The 15,191-nt window shown below is 44.2% G+C and overlaps 1 protein-coding gene across 7 annotated transcripts in view; it reads left to right on the forward strand.

Annotated features, from left to right (window-relative positions):
- Nucleotides 1-15,191, forward strand: part of sox6 (SRY-box transcription factor 6) — a 235,787-nt gene that overhangs the window by 39,250 nt on the left and 181,346 nt on the right. For 5 of the 7 annotated variants that reach the window (XM_071380895.1, XM_071380892.1, XM_071380897.1 and 2 more), the window contains one exon: nt 9,471-9,521. The exons of the other annotated variants lie outside the window; for them this stretch is intronic. In XM_071380895.1, coding sequence (XP_071236996.1) covers nt 9,487-9,521 — 35 coding nt within the window. In that variant the 5' untranslated portion in view covers nt 9,471-9,486. The remainder of the gene's footprint in view (nt 1-9,470; nt 9,522-15,191) is intronic. 7 annotated transcript variants of the gene reach the window in all.

Below are 15,191 nucleotides of genomic sequence, written 5' to 3' on the forward strand. Positions count from 1 at the left end.
AGATTATTTCACTTATAATTCACTGTATCACAATTCCAGTGGGTCACAAGTTTACATGCACTAAGTTGACTGTGCCTTTAAACAGCTTGGAAAATTCCAGAAAATGAAGTTATGGATCTAGAAGCTTCTCATATGCTAATTGACATAATTTGAGTCAATTGGAGGTGTACCTGTGGATGTATTTCAAGGCCTACCTTCAAACGCAGTGCCTCTTTGCTTGACATCATGGGAAAATCAAAAGAAATCAGCCAGGACCTCAGAAAATAAATTGTAGACCTCCATAAGTCTGGTTAATCTTTGGGAGCAATTTCCAAATGCCTGAAGGTACCACGTTCATCTGTACAAACAATAGTACCCAAGTATAAACACCATGGGACCACACAGCCGCCATACCGCTCAGGAAGGAGACGCGTTCTGTTTCCTAGAGATGAACGTACTTTGGTGCGAAAAGTGCAAATCAATCCCAGAACAACAGCAAAGGACCTTGTGAAGATGCTGGAGGAAACAGGTACGAAAGTATCTATATCCACAGTAAAACGAGTCCTATATCGACATAACCTGAAATGCCGCTCAGCAAGAAAGAGGCCACTGCTCCAAAACCACCATAAAAAGCCAGACTACGGTTTGCAGCTGCACAAGGGGACAAAGATCATACTTTTTGGAGAAATGTCCTCTGGTCTGATGAAACAAAAATAGAACTGTTTGGCCATAATGACCATCATTATGTATGGAGGTAAAAGGGGGAACGCTTGCAAGCCGAAGAACACCATCCCAACCGTGAAGCACAGGGGTGGCAGCATCATGTTGTGGGGGTGCTTTGCTGCAGGAGGGACTGGTGCACTTCACAAAATAGATGGCATGATGAGGAGGGAAAATGATGTCGATATATTGAAGCAACATCTCAAGATATCAGTCAGGAAGTTAAAGCTTGGTCGCAAATGGGTCTTCCAAATGGACAATGACCCCAAGCATACTTCCAAAGTTGTGTCAAAATTGCTTAAGGACAACAAAGTCAAGGTATTGGAGTGGCCATCACAAAGCCCTGACCTCAATCATGTAGAAAATTTGTGGGCAGAACTGTAAAAGAGTGTGAAAGGAAGGAGGCCTACAAACCTGACTCAGTTACACCAGCTCTGTCAGGAGGAATGGGCCAAAATTCACCCAACTTATTGTGAGAAGCTTGTGGAAGGCTACCTGAAACGTTTGACCCAAGTTAAACAATTTAAAGGCAATGCTACCAAATACTAATTGAGTGTATGTAAACTTCTGCCCCACTGAGAATGTGATGAAATAAATAAAAGCTGAAATAAATCATTCTCTCCACTATTATTCTGACATTTCACATTCTTAAAATGAAGTGGTGATCCTATCTGACCTAATACAGGGAATTTTACTAGGTTTAAATGTCAGGAATTGTGAAAAACTGAGTTTAAATGTACTTGGCTAAGGTGTATGTAAACTTCCAACTTCAACTGTGTCTGTCAGGAAAGAGTTTCCATACAGGTATGTACAGTAGATACAGTATGCCTCCATTCACTAACACCATATAACCCTGATAGATCCTGTTAGTTGTAAGGTTTGGTGACATTGTGTCTAACCCCTTTAGATATGACCATTTTTCAATCCCCTCTGTATGAGCTGCCATTCCAGCAACACGCTGTTGTTATCGGGATTATACCCTCCTATCAGCTTTATTAGATGTGAGGCCTGATTTTGATGGCTTGATGTGCTTTATTTGATTCTCTGTAGAATGAAACCTAGTATGGACTTGGCTGCTTTCCTTCCTCTCAAGTTGCAGCCCTTTTAGGACAGAGAGAAGTTTCAGCTATTAGCTATATACTGCAGAAAACGGGACCTGAGAACATGCCATTAATCTTCTCGCTTCCCCAGCTGTGGAAAGTAATGCATAACTAAAAGTCTGGTAAAATTAATTAATGATTTCAACCATGAACTTTTCTCCCAAAACGCCATGAATCGTCTCCGGCTGATAATGTGTTCCGACCCTGGAGTGTGAAATGCCCGTTGCGTTGAGAGTATCCAGTTAATTGATTCGGAAATTATTTTAAGTTTGTGGAGCCCAGGGGAGTGCTGGGCTCTAATGACGGCCATTTCGGGAGAGTTTAAAAACTCTTTCTTTCCATGCCTGGGTTGGATTGGATTTAGCTAACAAGCCCAATCAAAGCCCGGGAGAGGGGAGAGGGGCAGAAGGGAGAAGGCCTCCACGGGTCCCATGTATCCACTTTCTCCCCACCCCGCAAACCCTATGTCCTGGGGGTCTGTTCTGTGAAAATAACATGGTTAGCAACCTGCATCAATGTTGTCTGTTTGGTCCTGAAGATACAGGCATGTTGCTGGATGATTGAGATGCTGAGAAAATATCCGTTGAGTGTAACATAAGTGGTCTCATCATCGGGGTGAAATCAGAAACGACCACATCAATTCATGACCTCCCTCTTGAGAGACAGACATATTTCGACAGTTTTTTCTCCTGCTTTTGTAGCTGTGGTTTTATGTCAAAGTGGTGGGATTATTGTGCCTATAATGATAATAGGAAGTGTTGAGGTCATCTCTATTGAGTAACCATCTACTGTAAGTACAGTATGCTTTTAGCTGGCATCTGGTCGCATATTTGATAAACAACACATTGTGAAACATTAGTCATAAGCAATGTGAAAAGCATTGGAATCAAAGTTTGGATTCCATTCACACAATGTCTTCCATTCCAATGAAGTTGGGCAGATTGGACTGATAGGAGAGATAATCCAGTTGAATTTTGATGGATAGAGTGGGTACTTGAAAATGAGCCACATTTCCCCCATGGTTAAGATGTTTATTGTTTGAGTTATGTACTTCATTTAATGTACTTTTGTTTAGGCTATCTTTGTCAATACAGTACAGAAAAATACAGAAAAGAATACTAAGACATTTTGATGGAATAGAAGTATTCTCTCCTCGTGGTCTAATTCTCCAGGGGTTTTCTCTTTTTTCCAGGGGTCATTAACTTGTAAGCATCAACATACATTTTTTGCTGTAAACTTACATTTACATTTCTGAAGAAGTTAGACACCAAAATGAATGGGTAATGATTGACTTGGACATAGTATAATGTCATTACTCTTTAAGTTAATTACATGGCTTCACTGTGACTGGCTTTAAGATGAGAAGAATGAAGGTTGAGAACAGCTCACAGTGAATAAGCATCGTCAGTTGATCTTTCTGAGAAATCAGCTGCCACTGTCTGAAATAACCACCCTGCCTAATTGATCTCAACACGAATGTACTGTAAGCTCAGTAAAGTTGTTTCCTTGTTTGTCCTGGAGGGTGGCGCAGGGGTGGCCTGTGGTAATGTCTGCATTATGCTCAGATGGTCTTGCTGTAGTGTAGCCCGACCCAGTAGCTAGCGTCCGTTACTCCCCCACTAAGTGGCTGGATCTCTGTGCTAATACCAAGGAGCCTGTAATCTGGGCCCATTAGCAGGCGCTGTCATTCAGACACACTGTGTCGGCCTGATTTAAATAAAATGAAATGAAGATGGTTGTTTCTGGTCCCTTGGCTTCAGTCATTGCCATAAACATATGCTCCGTGCCCTGCTTCTCTCCATCTTATTTCTCATTTTAATTTGTTGTGTGGGCTGTGCTAGAAATCACATTTAATACAATCCTCCCAGGGACTCTGTCATATAATAACATGGTAATTTCTGTGTATCCTTTTGAAAAATGAGGAAATGAATTCTTCCTGACATGTTGTAATTATTCCAGTGTGAACGCTGGATAGGCTCCCTCCCCAGCCCCCTCCCCAGCCCCCTATGTGTCGGAGGCAAGCGGCTGCCGGCGGGTGCCGAGGTGCTAATGCTGACCAGCAGCCCGTTTAATTTGAAACATGAGCAGACACCTTTCAACACACCTTCTTAATGTTGGAGTGCCTCACAAATTAATTCACTACTCATCTGGCAGCTCTAGCTCGGGGGGATGGAGAGATGGGACACTATCACTATTAGTCAAGGTGTAGTTGTAGCCTAGGTTTGTGTGTGTGTGTGTGTGTGTGTGTGTGTGTGTGTGTGTGTGTGTGTGTGTGTGTGTGTGTGTGTGTGTGTGTGTGTGTGTGTGTGTGTGTGTGTGTGTGTGTGTGTGTGTGTGTGTGTGTGTGTGTGTGTGTGTGTGTGTGTGTGTGTGTGTGGAGATGGGAGAACCCTGGGGATGTTGGGGATACTTGGACAGGTTTTCTCTAATCTTCTCCCAGTGCTGTCAGTAGGCCACCCTTTCACACATCTCCTCTGGCAACTGAGAGGTCTGAAATGCTCCCCCACACATCATTGCCACATGTATGAGGCTGGAGCCTTATCTTAAACATCAACCCCTGTCCCTGCAAACATGCAAGGCTCCATTCCGCTGTGTCCTCCTGAAGGAATGTGTAAGTTACCTCACAGGTAGTGTTGTAGTGTCTTCCCCAGCACAGGTTGAACTTAGTGTCTCTCTCTCCAAGCCAGCAGCAGCAACTCTATCCTGTGCCTGTCAGACAGATCCCTCCTTACCCCTCTCTCACCCCTTCCACCCCCTTCCTACCCACTCCCTTCCTCCTCTTCCCACCACCAGGATCACACTTTAAATATAACACCCCATGGGATCATCGATTAATTAATTGCCTAAAATTAAGACACCACAGTTGTTCCTATATGACATATCTTCTGAATGACAAGGCAATTACACCCAGAGCTTGGTTTATGTTCAAAAAGAAACGTAATCGCTGCTCAACAAGGGAATCTTAATATCATCACTGGCCAAGAGCAGAGGTACTTAATATAAGCAGCGCTCTTCATCCAGAACTCTGCAGAATTTATATGATTAAGCAGAACTAAGAGTGGCACATCCAAGTGTGTGTGTATGTGTGTGTGTGTGTGTGTGTGTGTGTGTGTGTGTGTGTGTGTGTGTGTGTGTGTGTGTGTGTGTGTGTGTGTGTGTGTGTGTGTGTGTGTGTGTGTGTGTGTGTGTGTGTGTGTGTGTGTGTGTGTGTGTTATACTGTGCAAGTGTAATTCTGGGTGAATTTCTCAAAAGTGTGTAGGTATGACACATGCACTCACACACGCACGTACACACATGCTCACATCGTAGACAAAAGCTGACACCAGACAAATAGACCTTAACTGACCATAGCATTCTCAATTAAACCATCCCATTGACATTCACCTCATCACGAAGTCCTCATTGAATGGTCAGCCACTGGATAGTCAGCAGCCAAATGTTTCCTAATTACCTGGGATTTGTCATTTGTTCTTTTTCTCCCTCCATTCTCCTGTTTTAGCCTGACATGAGGTCACAAAAGAGGGTCACAGAGGACGTTATGATTATGGAGTACAATACTGAGTCATCAAGATGACGATATTTCCTAAGAAAGGAACACAATGTGCTCTAAGAAAGTAATATACTGGCCTTGTGTATTCTCACCAGAGCCAGCAGGTACTAACAGTAAAAAGCAAGGAGGACTAAGGCACTCTTAATCTCATTAAAAACCTTTATTTGTATGGCATGTTCAGTGGAACAAATAGACACAACCTTGAACTCCCTGACCAAGGCCACGCTGCCGAAACACGTCAGAGTTTAAAAATATTTATTCCATTGAACATACCATGCAAATAAATGCATTTTAATTATATGAAGAGTGCCTTGGTCCTCGCTTTTAAAAGTCCAATTTACCCCTTTTACCAAAGAGCACTTTCTATTAACAAAGACCTACTATTGTGTAGCCACGCAGCGCTTCCCTTCCTGTAGTTTGAGTTGGTGCAAGGCATTGTAGACATCCAGGCTGTTAGAGAGAGAGGGAAAGTGTGTTTTCCACGCTGATTATGAACAGAATCTAAGGACCTGTGACAGGAGGAAAAAAATAAACAAACATCATTTACTGAACCTTTGGGGCCGGGTTAAAGACACAGAGCTGTAAAAGATTTGGTGTGTGTGTATGCATGTGTGTTTGAGAAAGAGAGAGCGAGAGTTTGTGTGTGTGTGTGTGTGTATGCATGTGTGTGTGAGAAAGAGAGAGCGAGAGTTTGTGTGTGTGTGTGTGTATGCATGTGTGTGTGAGAAAGAGAGAGTGAGAGTTTGTGTGTGTGTGTGTGTGTGTGTGTGTATGCATGTGTGTGTGAGAAAGAGAGAGCGAGAGTTTGTGTGTGTGTGTATATATATATGTGTGTATATGTGTGTGTGTGTGTGTGTATGCTCGTCCATGAGTGGGAGAACAGAGGGCTTGCAGGCAGCCGTGGCGTCATGATCTGGGAAAAGAGAGGAGAGCTTTGTGAGCGGTGGGTGGGTCCCCCCATGACTCAGAGAGGAGGAGAGGCGTCAACATGGCCGCCTGGCCCAGAGGAATTAACGTCCCCACACCCTGGTTAATCAGTGCCATCTTGGCTCTACGTCATCACCCAGCTAGGGAGCAGTCTCCTCTTCTCCCCTCTCCTCTCTCAACTACCTGGGCTGACATGTAGACATAGGTTATAGCCAGACTCTCCCATTAATTAAAAGTCGCGTTCCAGTGACCAAGTCAGACATGGTGGAGTAGAGTTTGTCTGTAGGTGGCCGCTGTGTCTCTCTCTCCGCTGGGCTCAGCTCTGCTCAGCTGTAAGCTGGCCTGGGCTGTTAATGACTGAAGGCTGGGAGCAGCGCTCCATGCCAAGACCCACATGGCTGTGGTGGTGCATTAATTCAGCAGTCAATTTGACTGGAAGTTTGAAATCTGTGCTAGGTTAGGGGGACGTGCTGAAGCTGTGTTAATAGCTAGCTTGTTGTCCATATGGTGCTGCCTTAATGGAGCACATTTACTGCAGATGGTGAGAGTTGGTTGGGCAGAGGCAGCTTTTGGCAGAGGTCCGTTCATCGAAAAGGCTGTCGTGAGTCCAGCGCTAGCTGTCTTTTAACACTGATGTCTATCCTCCCTATTTCTCATTCACCAAAACGCTACCCTTGAAATGTGGCCTGCTCTTAGTTTAAAACTCCAGGCTCCCCTGTTTTCTTTATGGATCTATGGAGAGGGGCAAATACAATGTGGCTCAGTCGCTTTTTCATGAATTCGGTCTCCAAACCGTACCACAATGGAGTTTTAGACAGCACACACTGCTGAGGAAACACAGGCAGAGAGACAAGAGGGAGGAAGAGAGAAAAAGAGAGAAGGAGAAAGATAGTTGTGAAACAGTAACAGAATGTGTCCAAGCAGCAAGAGAGATGCAGAGGGAAGGAGACAGGCAGGTAGACAGACAGAGAGATAGAGACGGACAGGCAGACAGACAGAGATGGAGAGAAACAGGCCCTTCTGTATTGGCACTTCCTGTCCTGGTGGCAGGCTGGTCCTCTGCAAGACAGTGAGCTTGCTGAAGGCTATGTTGTGGAGCCACTAAAGCATGAGACATGCATTCAGTGTCATGACAAAGGAACCCAGCCTCTATGGCTCACTGTCCATTCACTCAGTGGGTTTTATCTAGGTTAGTTTAAGTTTCCTGTGGCTTTCCATAGCCTTGTTGCCTCTCTTGCTAACCTGTTATCAAGGAATCTAAACTCCAAACGTGTGTTTGGGGCACATGATGACGGTCTATTATGCAGTTATGTCGTGTGTCTCTCTGTGTTCGAGTCAGTCCCCTTACTAAAGATGAGAGAGAGAGAGAGAGAGAGAGAGAGAGAGAGAGAGAGAGAGAGAGAGAGAGAGAGAGAGAGAGAGAGAGAGAGAGAGAGAGAGAGAGAGAGAGAGAGAGAGAGAGAGAGAGAGAGAGAGGGAGACAGAGAGAGAGAGAGGGAGAGAGAGAGAGAGAGAGAGAGAGAGAGAGAGAGAGAGAGAGAGAGAGAGAGAGAGAGAGAGAGAGAGAGAGAGAGAGAGAGAGAGAGAGAGAGAGAGAGAGAGAGGTGTGTTTTTAACACTTCTCAGAGTGGTGAGGAGACACGCTTGATCGGTTCGGCATGATTTGACTGTTGTTTTCTCACGTTGTCACTGGTGTGATGTTGGTATTATGTGCTCTGAGAAGAGCAGGGCTGAGTAGAGTGGGGACCAGAGCAGAGCAGGGCTGAGTGTAGTGGAGCGGGGAGCAGAGCAGAGCGGCGTCACTGGCCTAACCCCCTCCTCAGACACCTGATTGTGAGAAAGTGTCGGCTGAGCCCACTGGGTCTCGCGGGTCCAACGCCCTGCTAAGTGCTGGCCAGGCTAGCCTGAAAGGCACAGTGTCCTTGGTCCTGTCACTCTTTCCATTCTCTCAGTGCCTTTGTCTCCACAGCCTCACTGGAGGAGAGGAGAGGAGAGGAAAAAACAGCAAATTACACCCATGTCCCAAAAACTGAAAGCATTTAGGGCCAAGATGCTGGATCTCTTTTGCTCTGATGTGTGTTATTTATGATGACGTCTGCAAGGGAGTCGACTGTTACAGCAGGAGAAAACACTCATTAGTTTCAGCAGGTTTTTTTTCTTTGCCGCTACTGAGTATTGCGTTTTCTAACATGGGTTTTGAAAAGCACACTCCAGCTTTAGCTCTTGGCTGATCAGATGCTGGTGAGATGGTGATGTATTTTACAGGACAGGGATGTGATGATGTGTAATACCGAGACAATTGAATAACAAGCTGAAACTACACTGTGTGTTTTTCTATGAATGGGTGTGATGACTTGTACATATTTATTTCTGCTGACTTTACCATTGTCAGAGAGGGAAGCTCGTGGCTGTTTTACAGTCTCTCTGAAAAGGGAATTTCCTGGTAATTACAAACATTTTAGGCTATTGTTTTGATATCACTGAAGTACTTGTATTCCAACCCTCCACCCCACGGCTCCACTCCCAATTTGTTTTCTGTAATAAAATGTTGATGATAGCACTTAAAAAGAAGCACACAGCAGTCCAAAATCAAAATATTCTGTAGACCAATAACAGAGGCTAATGAAACCTGTTGGGAATCATTTCCAGCCATGTGCTTCCAAAATGTTTCGGGCGAGGCTTCTGAACGACCTCTCCGAACAGTGACATTGTCAACCACACCCTCCCACCTCCATGGCGGTGCGTGTCCCAGCATCGGGCCCCTGTGGTAGGGCTCCTAGAAACCACAGAGCCCTCGCCACACATGGACCACAGCTGGACCACCTCTGGCTGCTCCTCCTACCACTCTGAGCCCTGCCAGAAGCTGGTCTGGGATCAGCGGTTACAGAAATGTATGTGTCACTCTGGAGAGAGCTTAGAAAGAATGTTGCGCTAGGATCAAAAGGAAAGGGTTTATTTGTTGCAAACATATCATCAGGGCCTTGCTGTATGCAAATCCACTCCCCTCTCTGAGGAAAGACTAGAATTAATGACGTCAATGCAAAGAAGAGAGGATGAGCTTCCTATCCTCCACACTGCCTTAATTAAAGACATACCTTATTAGAAGAGAACGATGCATGCATTGCTCTGTGTTTTTTACATGTTGCTTTTTTTCAGTGTTAAAATGGTTCTCTATGTATTTCTCCTGCCGCAGAACCCCACACGCTGACATGGAGGGCTTTCTTCGTAGCAGCTTTTTACTGAGGTTAGTTTCTTTTTCAGTTGTTGTTGTAAAGTCGTGGGTCAGGGGGTCAGGGGCTAAACTCATCTGTCCCTTCACAGCTCCAGCTCCCGACACCTAGCCTTAGATCCCGTCCCTCCCTGGCTGGGTGGGGTCGGTGGGAGGGCTGTGTGTCTGGGAATCCACCCCAGCTGTATGTTGTGAGTGTAAAATAGTCACTTCCACCTTTCCCCCTCTACAGCGCTCTCTGTGGCATGCTCACACTGATACCCAACACACTCCATAGTCAGACTGAAAGCAGTTTCCACTCTAACCTCACACACAGATGTGTAGAGAGACCCCCCCTATCTCACCCCTGGGTACTGTGCCTCTCAAACTAAGGTTTCCGTGTTCATACTGCATGCTTTTGTCTGTCCCCCTCTTCTGGCCAGGTCAGGTGGGGTGGGGCTCGGTTTGTGATGTACTGTTTCCTGTTGTGTGTGTGTGTTTGTACTTGACCGCAAAGTAAAAAAAATGTAACCTTAATGCTATTTTTCTTTTAAACCCATCCTGTGAGTTTGTGCTGTTATAACACGAAGGAAGTCAATAAGTGAGTATATTCACCATTGGCTCCTCTTTCCTCTCCGTGTGAACCTTCTCCAGGCTTGAATGTTGCAGCCTAATTAATGGTGTCTCATTAAAAGACACAGCAGCAGCAGGATCTGCCTTTCAAAGCTGCAGTCAGCCAAACTTTAGTAAAGCTAATGAATCCTCTTAGATTTTTTTCAAAAGGTCATTTATTTTATTAAATTAACACAATTTTTTTTCTCAGAACTGTTGGAACCCGGTAAAATATAGGACATGATAATGCCATTGATATAACACAGCTTTAGATCCCATTTTAAAATACCCCATTAGTATCTAGTTTGAAAGGTTACTATTGAGTGTCCTTATTCTCTACACAGACAGCAGTAAAAAGACGTAGGATGAGCAAAAAAAATTCACAGTCAATTGCCCAGCACACCAGAATGAAGTGAGATTTGAGAGGCGGTATAGATCAGCCATTTAATTCCAAATACAGCACAAAAGCTCTCTGGGTTACCCTATCTAGAATATACATACTCCAAGCAAACATATATCTTCAAAAATCATATTTATTAGAAATGTCCTTAAATAGACTCTTCTACTTAATTTGCATGTAGCCTCCGTTTCCAAGGCGTAGTGAGTGTTACATCTCCCGTGTTGGCCGGAGGCTGGGGATCATACTCAGGCATGTGGTGGATTATTGAAGGTATGTTGCCTCTATTCATTTCCACTGGGCCACTAATGCTACAGAGTGGAGGATTGTGTTTGACTCCAGCCACCTGTTGAAGCAGCACCAGTTGGGCAGATATCTAGCTGAACAGAGGGTGGGGGAGGGCTGAAGAAAGCAACACCTCTTAAATCCAACTGAGATTCTTACAGCCCAATAACTTGAAGACCCACATCGACCCACATAGACAAAACATGACCTTTGACTGCTAGCCTCTTTCGTAACAATATCCTTTTGTTCTTTGTCGAAATCATTACTCTGAGAGAACAGTGCGATTCATCTAAGTAAATGCATCATTACGGTTCCTAATCCACATCCTTCTGTCAATGTCTGTTTTAATTAAATGAGAAGTGCCAGTGGAACGATATCACGCACACATGCTCGGGTGATTGGAGAACAGAGGCCTCAACAATCAGGCCAAGATTAAAGGCAGGCTTTGCCTCAGGGTTTGTTCTTTTGCTTGGCCATGGCTTGTTGTGTCCTGGGGAGGGAGGGTTGGAGGGAGAGAGAGAATGAGAGAGAGAAACAGGAGGGGAGGGGTATGGGAGACGGACCATGTTTCTTCAGTGTAGCTAGCACCACAACATCTTTTCTTAAGCAATTGAATTGGGTCCAAGAGGGCTCTGTCAGTGCAATTATGTGAAAGTATGACAGCAACTATGCCTTGTGCCTCATTAATACATCTATTTCTGTGTAGTACTCTGAAAGGACATGTTGTCAATTAAACTCAGTCGTCTCCCCAGCTGTGTGGCCCAGAAGTTCCACTTCTGCTTTGACAGAGGGGCAGATGTTTAAGATGACTTTTCACATTTCATATCTGTGTCACTCATCTGCGTCACTCACTAACATACCGCTGGACAGACTAGTCATTATTTTACACTAATGAGTCATCACTTCTTGTTTTGACTCATAGTTGCAATAGCTGTAAAAGTACCAATCTCCCATTTTCAGTTTAGAAAATGATGCTGGTTGTTAATGTGTGCTGATGCAGGCAGAGGAATATACATTGTGAAAAATACATCAGGGAGAACTTTAAACAGGTTCACTTTATATTAATAATGCAGCATGGAGCCTTTGTACTGTCTTAGAAAATAATGACAGTCTGTTTAAATCTCACATGCAGAGCAGTACGTCTGCAACAAAGTGAAAGAATTGACTAAATGATACAGTTAGAGCACAATGTCTTTTAATGGAATGGGATCTGTTCTTACTCACATTAGAAGCCAACTTTGTTGTAGAGAAGCAGTGTTTCAATTTAGCTGCATACTTATGAAGAACGTGATTATATTTTAGCAGATTGTGTGTGTGTGTGTGTGTGTGTGTGTGTGTGTGTGTGTGTGTGTGTGTGTGTGTGTGTGTGTGTGTGTGTGTGTGTGTGTGTGTGTGTGTGTGTGTGTGTGTGTGTGTGTGTGTGTGTGTGTGTGTGTGAGAGAGAGATCTGTAACAGTCCCTGGCTAATCCCAGTAGAGAGGACCTCCTCCTGCATCTCTCCCATTATTTGATGTAATGAAAGGAGAAAGTGTGTAACAAGGAGATTGTAATTTAGTCTAACAAGATGAAGATAAATGCAATCCACTGAAGGTTGACTAGGCAAAGGGGCCCACTTAGCATTCCTTCTCCTCCCCCCTGCTCTCTCTTGCTCTCCCCTGCTCTCCCCTGCTCTCCCTTGCTCTCCCCTGCCTCACAATGGAGCACATTTAAAAGGTGCAGCTCCGCGTTTGGACAACCCCACTGAGCTTTCGCCCGTTAAATGTAGACGCAAAACATCTCACTTAACGTTTCTTTCAGCCCTTACAACTTAATCTACAATAATCACCTTCGCTGTGAGTGTTTATTAACCTCAATATGATTGTGATTAAAGCTGAAAATGTATCTATAGCTACCATTCTTTGCTTTTTAAATGTGCTGGAATCTAATCAAGATAACACATCTCAGCCGCATTGAGTTGATGTTATTCTCCATGATTATTTATATTGTTTAAAGAAACCTTTTTGACATGTTAGTTAGGAGGGTTTCTCTGTCTTTTAAGCCTGACCATAGAGCCATGTCCCTTTCCTCAGGGAGAGATGAGTGAAAGGAGTAGATCTGGGCCTGTTCAAGCATCTAGCTAGTTGTTACTCTCCATGTCCTCTCAGAAGGGTCTGTGTGACTTCCAGCCTTTCACCATATGAATGGCCCTGCTCTAATGAGGCTTGGTGGCTATTTGAGCGGCGAGAGAGACAGACAGAAAAGAGGACATTTTTCTAAAAAGCCAGACAGTTGTCTTCATTCACACCACTTTCAACAAATCACCAGTCTATCAAGGACATTCTTCTGTAGACAATTCTATACAGGGCCTGCATGGCAGCACAGACCAATCATTATGGGACCCATTCTCTGCTCCCTTAGTTCTCAAGTCCACAACAATGAGTTGTTGATTGTGTGGACAACACCAGAACAATTATGCTCTCTGTTTTGGTGGCAGGGCAGCATTTTAAAGTCAGATCCTTAATAATGGCCTCATTATTGTTATTCTTAGACCAGGCCTCAGGATAAGGAATAGTTGCTCACAGTACGTCATTATTTAGCACATTCCGATTAGCTCATCATGTTGTCTATGTACGAATAGAATCATATGTAATTTAAGGCGAGGGAGCTGTGCTCGCGGAACGCTGGCCACTGACTTAAAAGGTAGCACTTGATAGGCCATTAATACGAAGAAAGGTGGGAAAAAGAAGGATTAGAGCTGTTGCCGTAGTAACTCCAACTTCCATCTGCGAGGGAACAATGGACTTGTGTTCCTCCACCACCTTGGCTTGAAAAAATAGAAAGCGAGGGAGAGAGAGTTCTGAAAGGACAAGACCCTTTTTAACAACGGCGTGGAATCCAGGCCTAATAGGCTCTTTGGTGTGAGCTGTCAGACGAGACCACTGGGGGATAGGACAGCAGAAAGGTCACCATGTAATCCATGGACAGCCGAAGTCATCATCCCTTTTTACAATAGCAGTTTGTTTTGTGCTGCTTCCATGTGCTCAACACAGACACGGAACCTGCAGTTCACACGTCAGTCACACTAACTGGAGGGATAGAGAGAGAAGAGAGAGCGAGAGAAAGGGTCTGTATAAGGGACGTGAGACGGTTTAGGGAAAGGGAGAGAGAGGGGAAACATGCCACACGGCCAAAACCTACTTGTTCCCTTACTGACTCTAAATAAACACAAACTGGATTTATACCAGAGACTTGGAGGAAAAATAATTCTCCAATTAGAAGGATCTGTCAGAAGCTACTTGAAGTGCCTCCAGCCTTTTCCCATCCCTGTTCCCTCTTCCCCGTGCAGCAGGAGAGGGGAATGCACTGCTTCTCTATTTGTTTCTGACACCTCTAGTCTACACACTGCTCTGATAACAACGTTCCCTCTTGGATGATCTCTCTACACAAACACACCCTAGGAGTTAGAGGATCTATTCCATGCCTAGTACTAACAGGTACACATGCTATCTTAACACAGTCTTTCACACAATTATATATGACAAATGATAAAAGCAAACCAATGCAATAACTCCATTGCCAAACCCTGAGGAGTTACAGTAGTAATGAAAACACACGGTTGATATACTGTGTCGTTTTTTTATTTGAATCGTTGTATAAAAGTTCCTGTGAGGAGAGAGAAAGCACAAAGAGCTGATGTGATAGCTGAATACTCTGTCTGGTCCAGAGTGGGTCCTCCTAAACCACTGCAGAGTTATAACCGTCTATGATCTACAGGCGTATGTGTTTCTCTTTACGTTTTATGTCCCTTATTACAGCTGCAATACGTCTGCCCACATTAAGCTAATTTATGGCCCAGGCCACTGATACAGCAGTATAGGTTAATGAATTTGGCATTACTAATGAACTGTTATTGAGGGCGGAATATGAATCCAGAGTCTGGAGAAATAGCAGAGCAGGGAAGGAGAGAGGAGAACGGGAGGGACAGCGGACTGGCTGGGGTAGATGGGTTCATTTCTCCCTTTAGTCTTTTCTTACCACACAATGCCAAACTGTCCACAGAGTCCTCTAAGGAAAGCTGTTTTCCAACGACCCAGTCAAGTCTCATCACAGACTCATTCCTGATCGCATGTATACTACCGTTCAAATGTTTGGGGTCACTTAGAAATGTCCTTGTTTTTGAAAGAAAAGCAAATTTTTTGGCCATTAAAATAACATAAAATTGATCAGAAATACAGTGTAGAAATTGTTAATGTTGTAAATGACTATTGTAGCTGGAAACAGCTGATTTTCTATGGAATATCTACATAGGCGTACAGAGGCCCATTATCAGCAACCATCACTCCTGTGTTCCAATGACATGTTGTGTTAGCTGATCCAAGTTTATCATTTTAAAAGGCTAACTGATCATTAGAAAACCCTTTTGCAATTATGTT

This window comes from Salvelinus alpinus, chromosome 33, assembly GCF_045679555.1.
Source record: "Salvelinus alpinus chromosome 33, SLU_Salpinus.1, whole genome shotgun sequence".
Taxonomy (NCBI): Eukaryota; Metazoa; Chordata; class Actinopteri; order Salmoniformes; family Salmonidae; genus Salvelinus; species Salvelinus alpinus.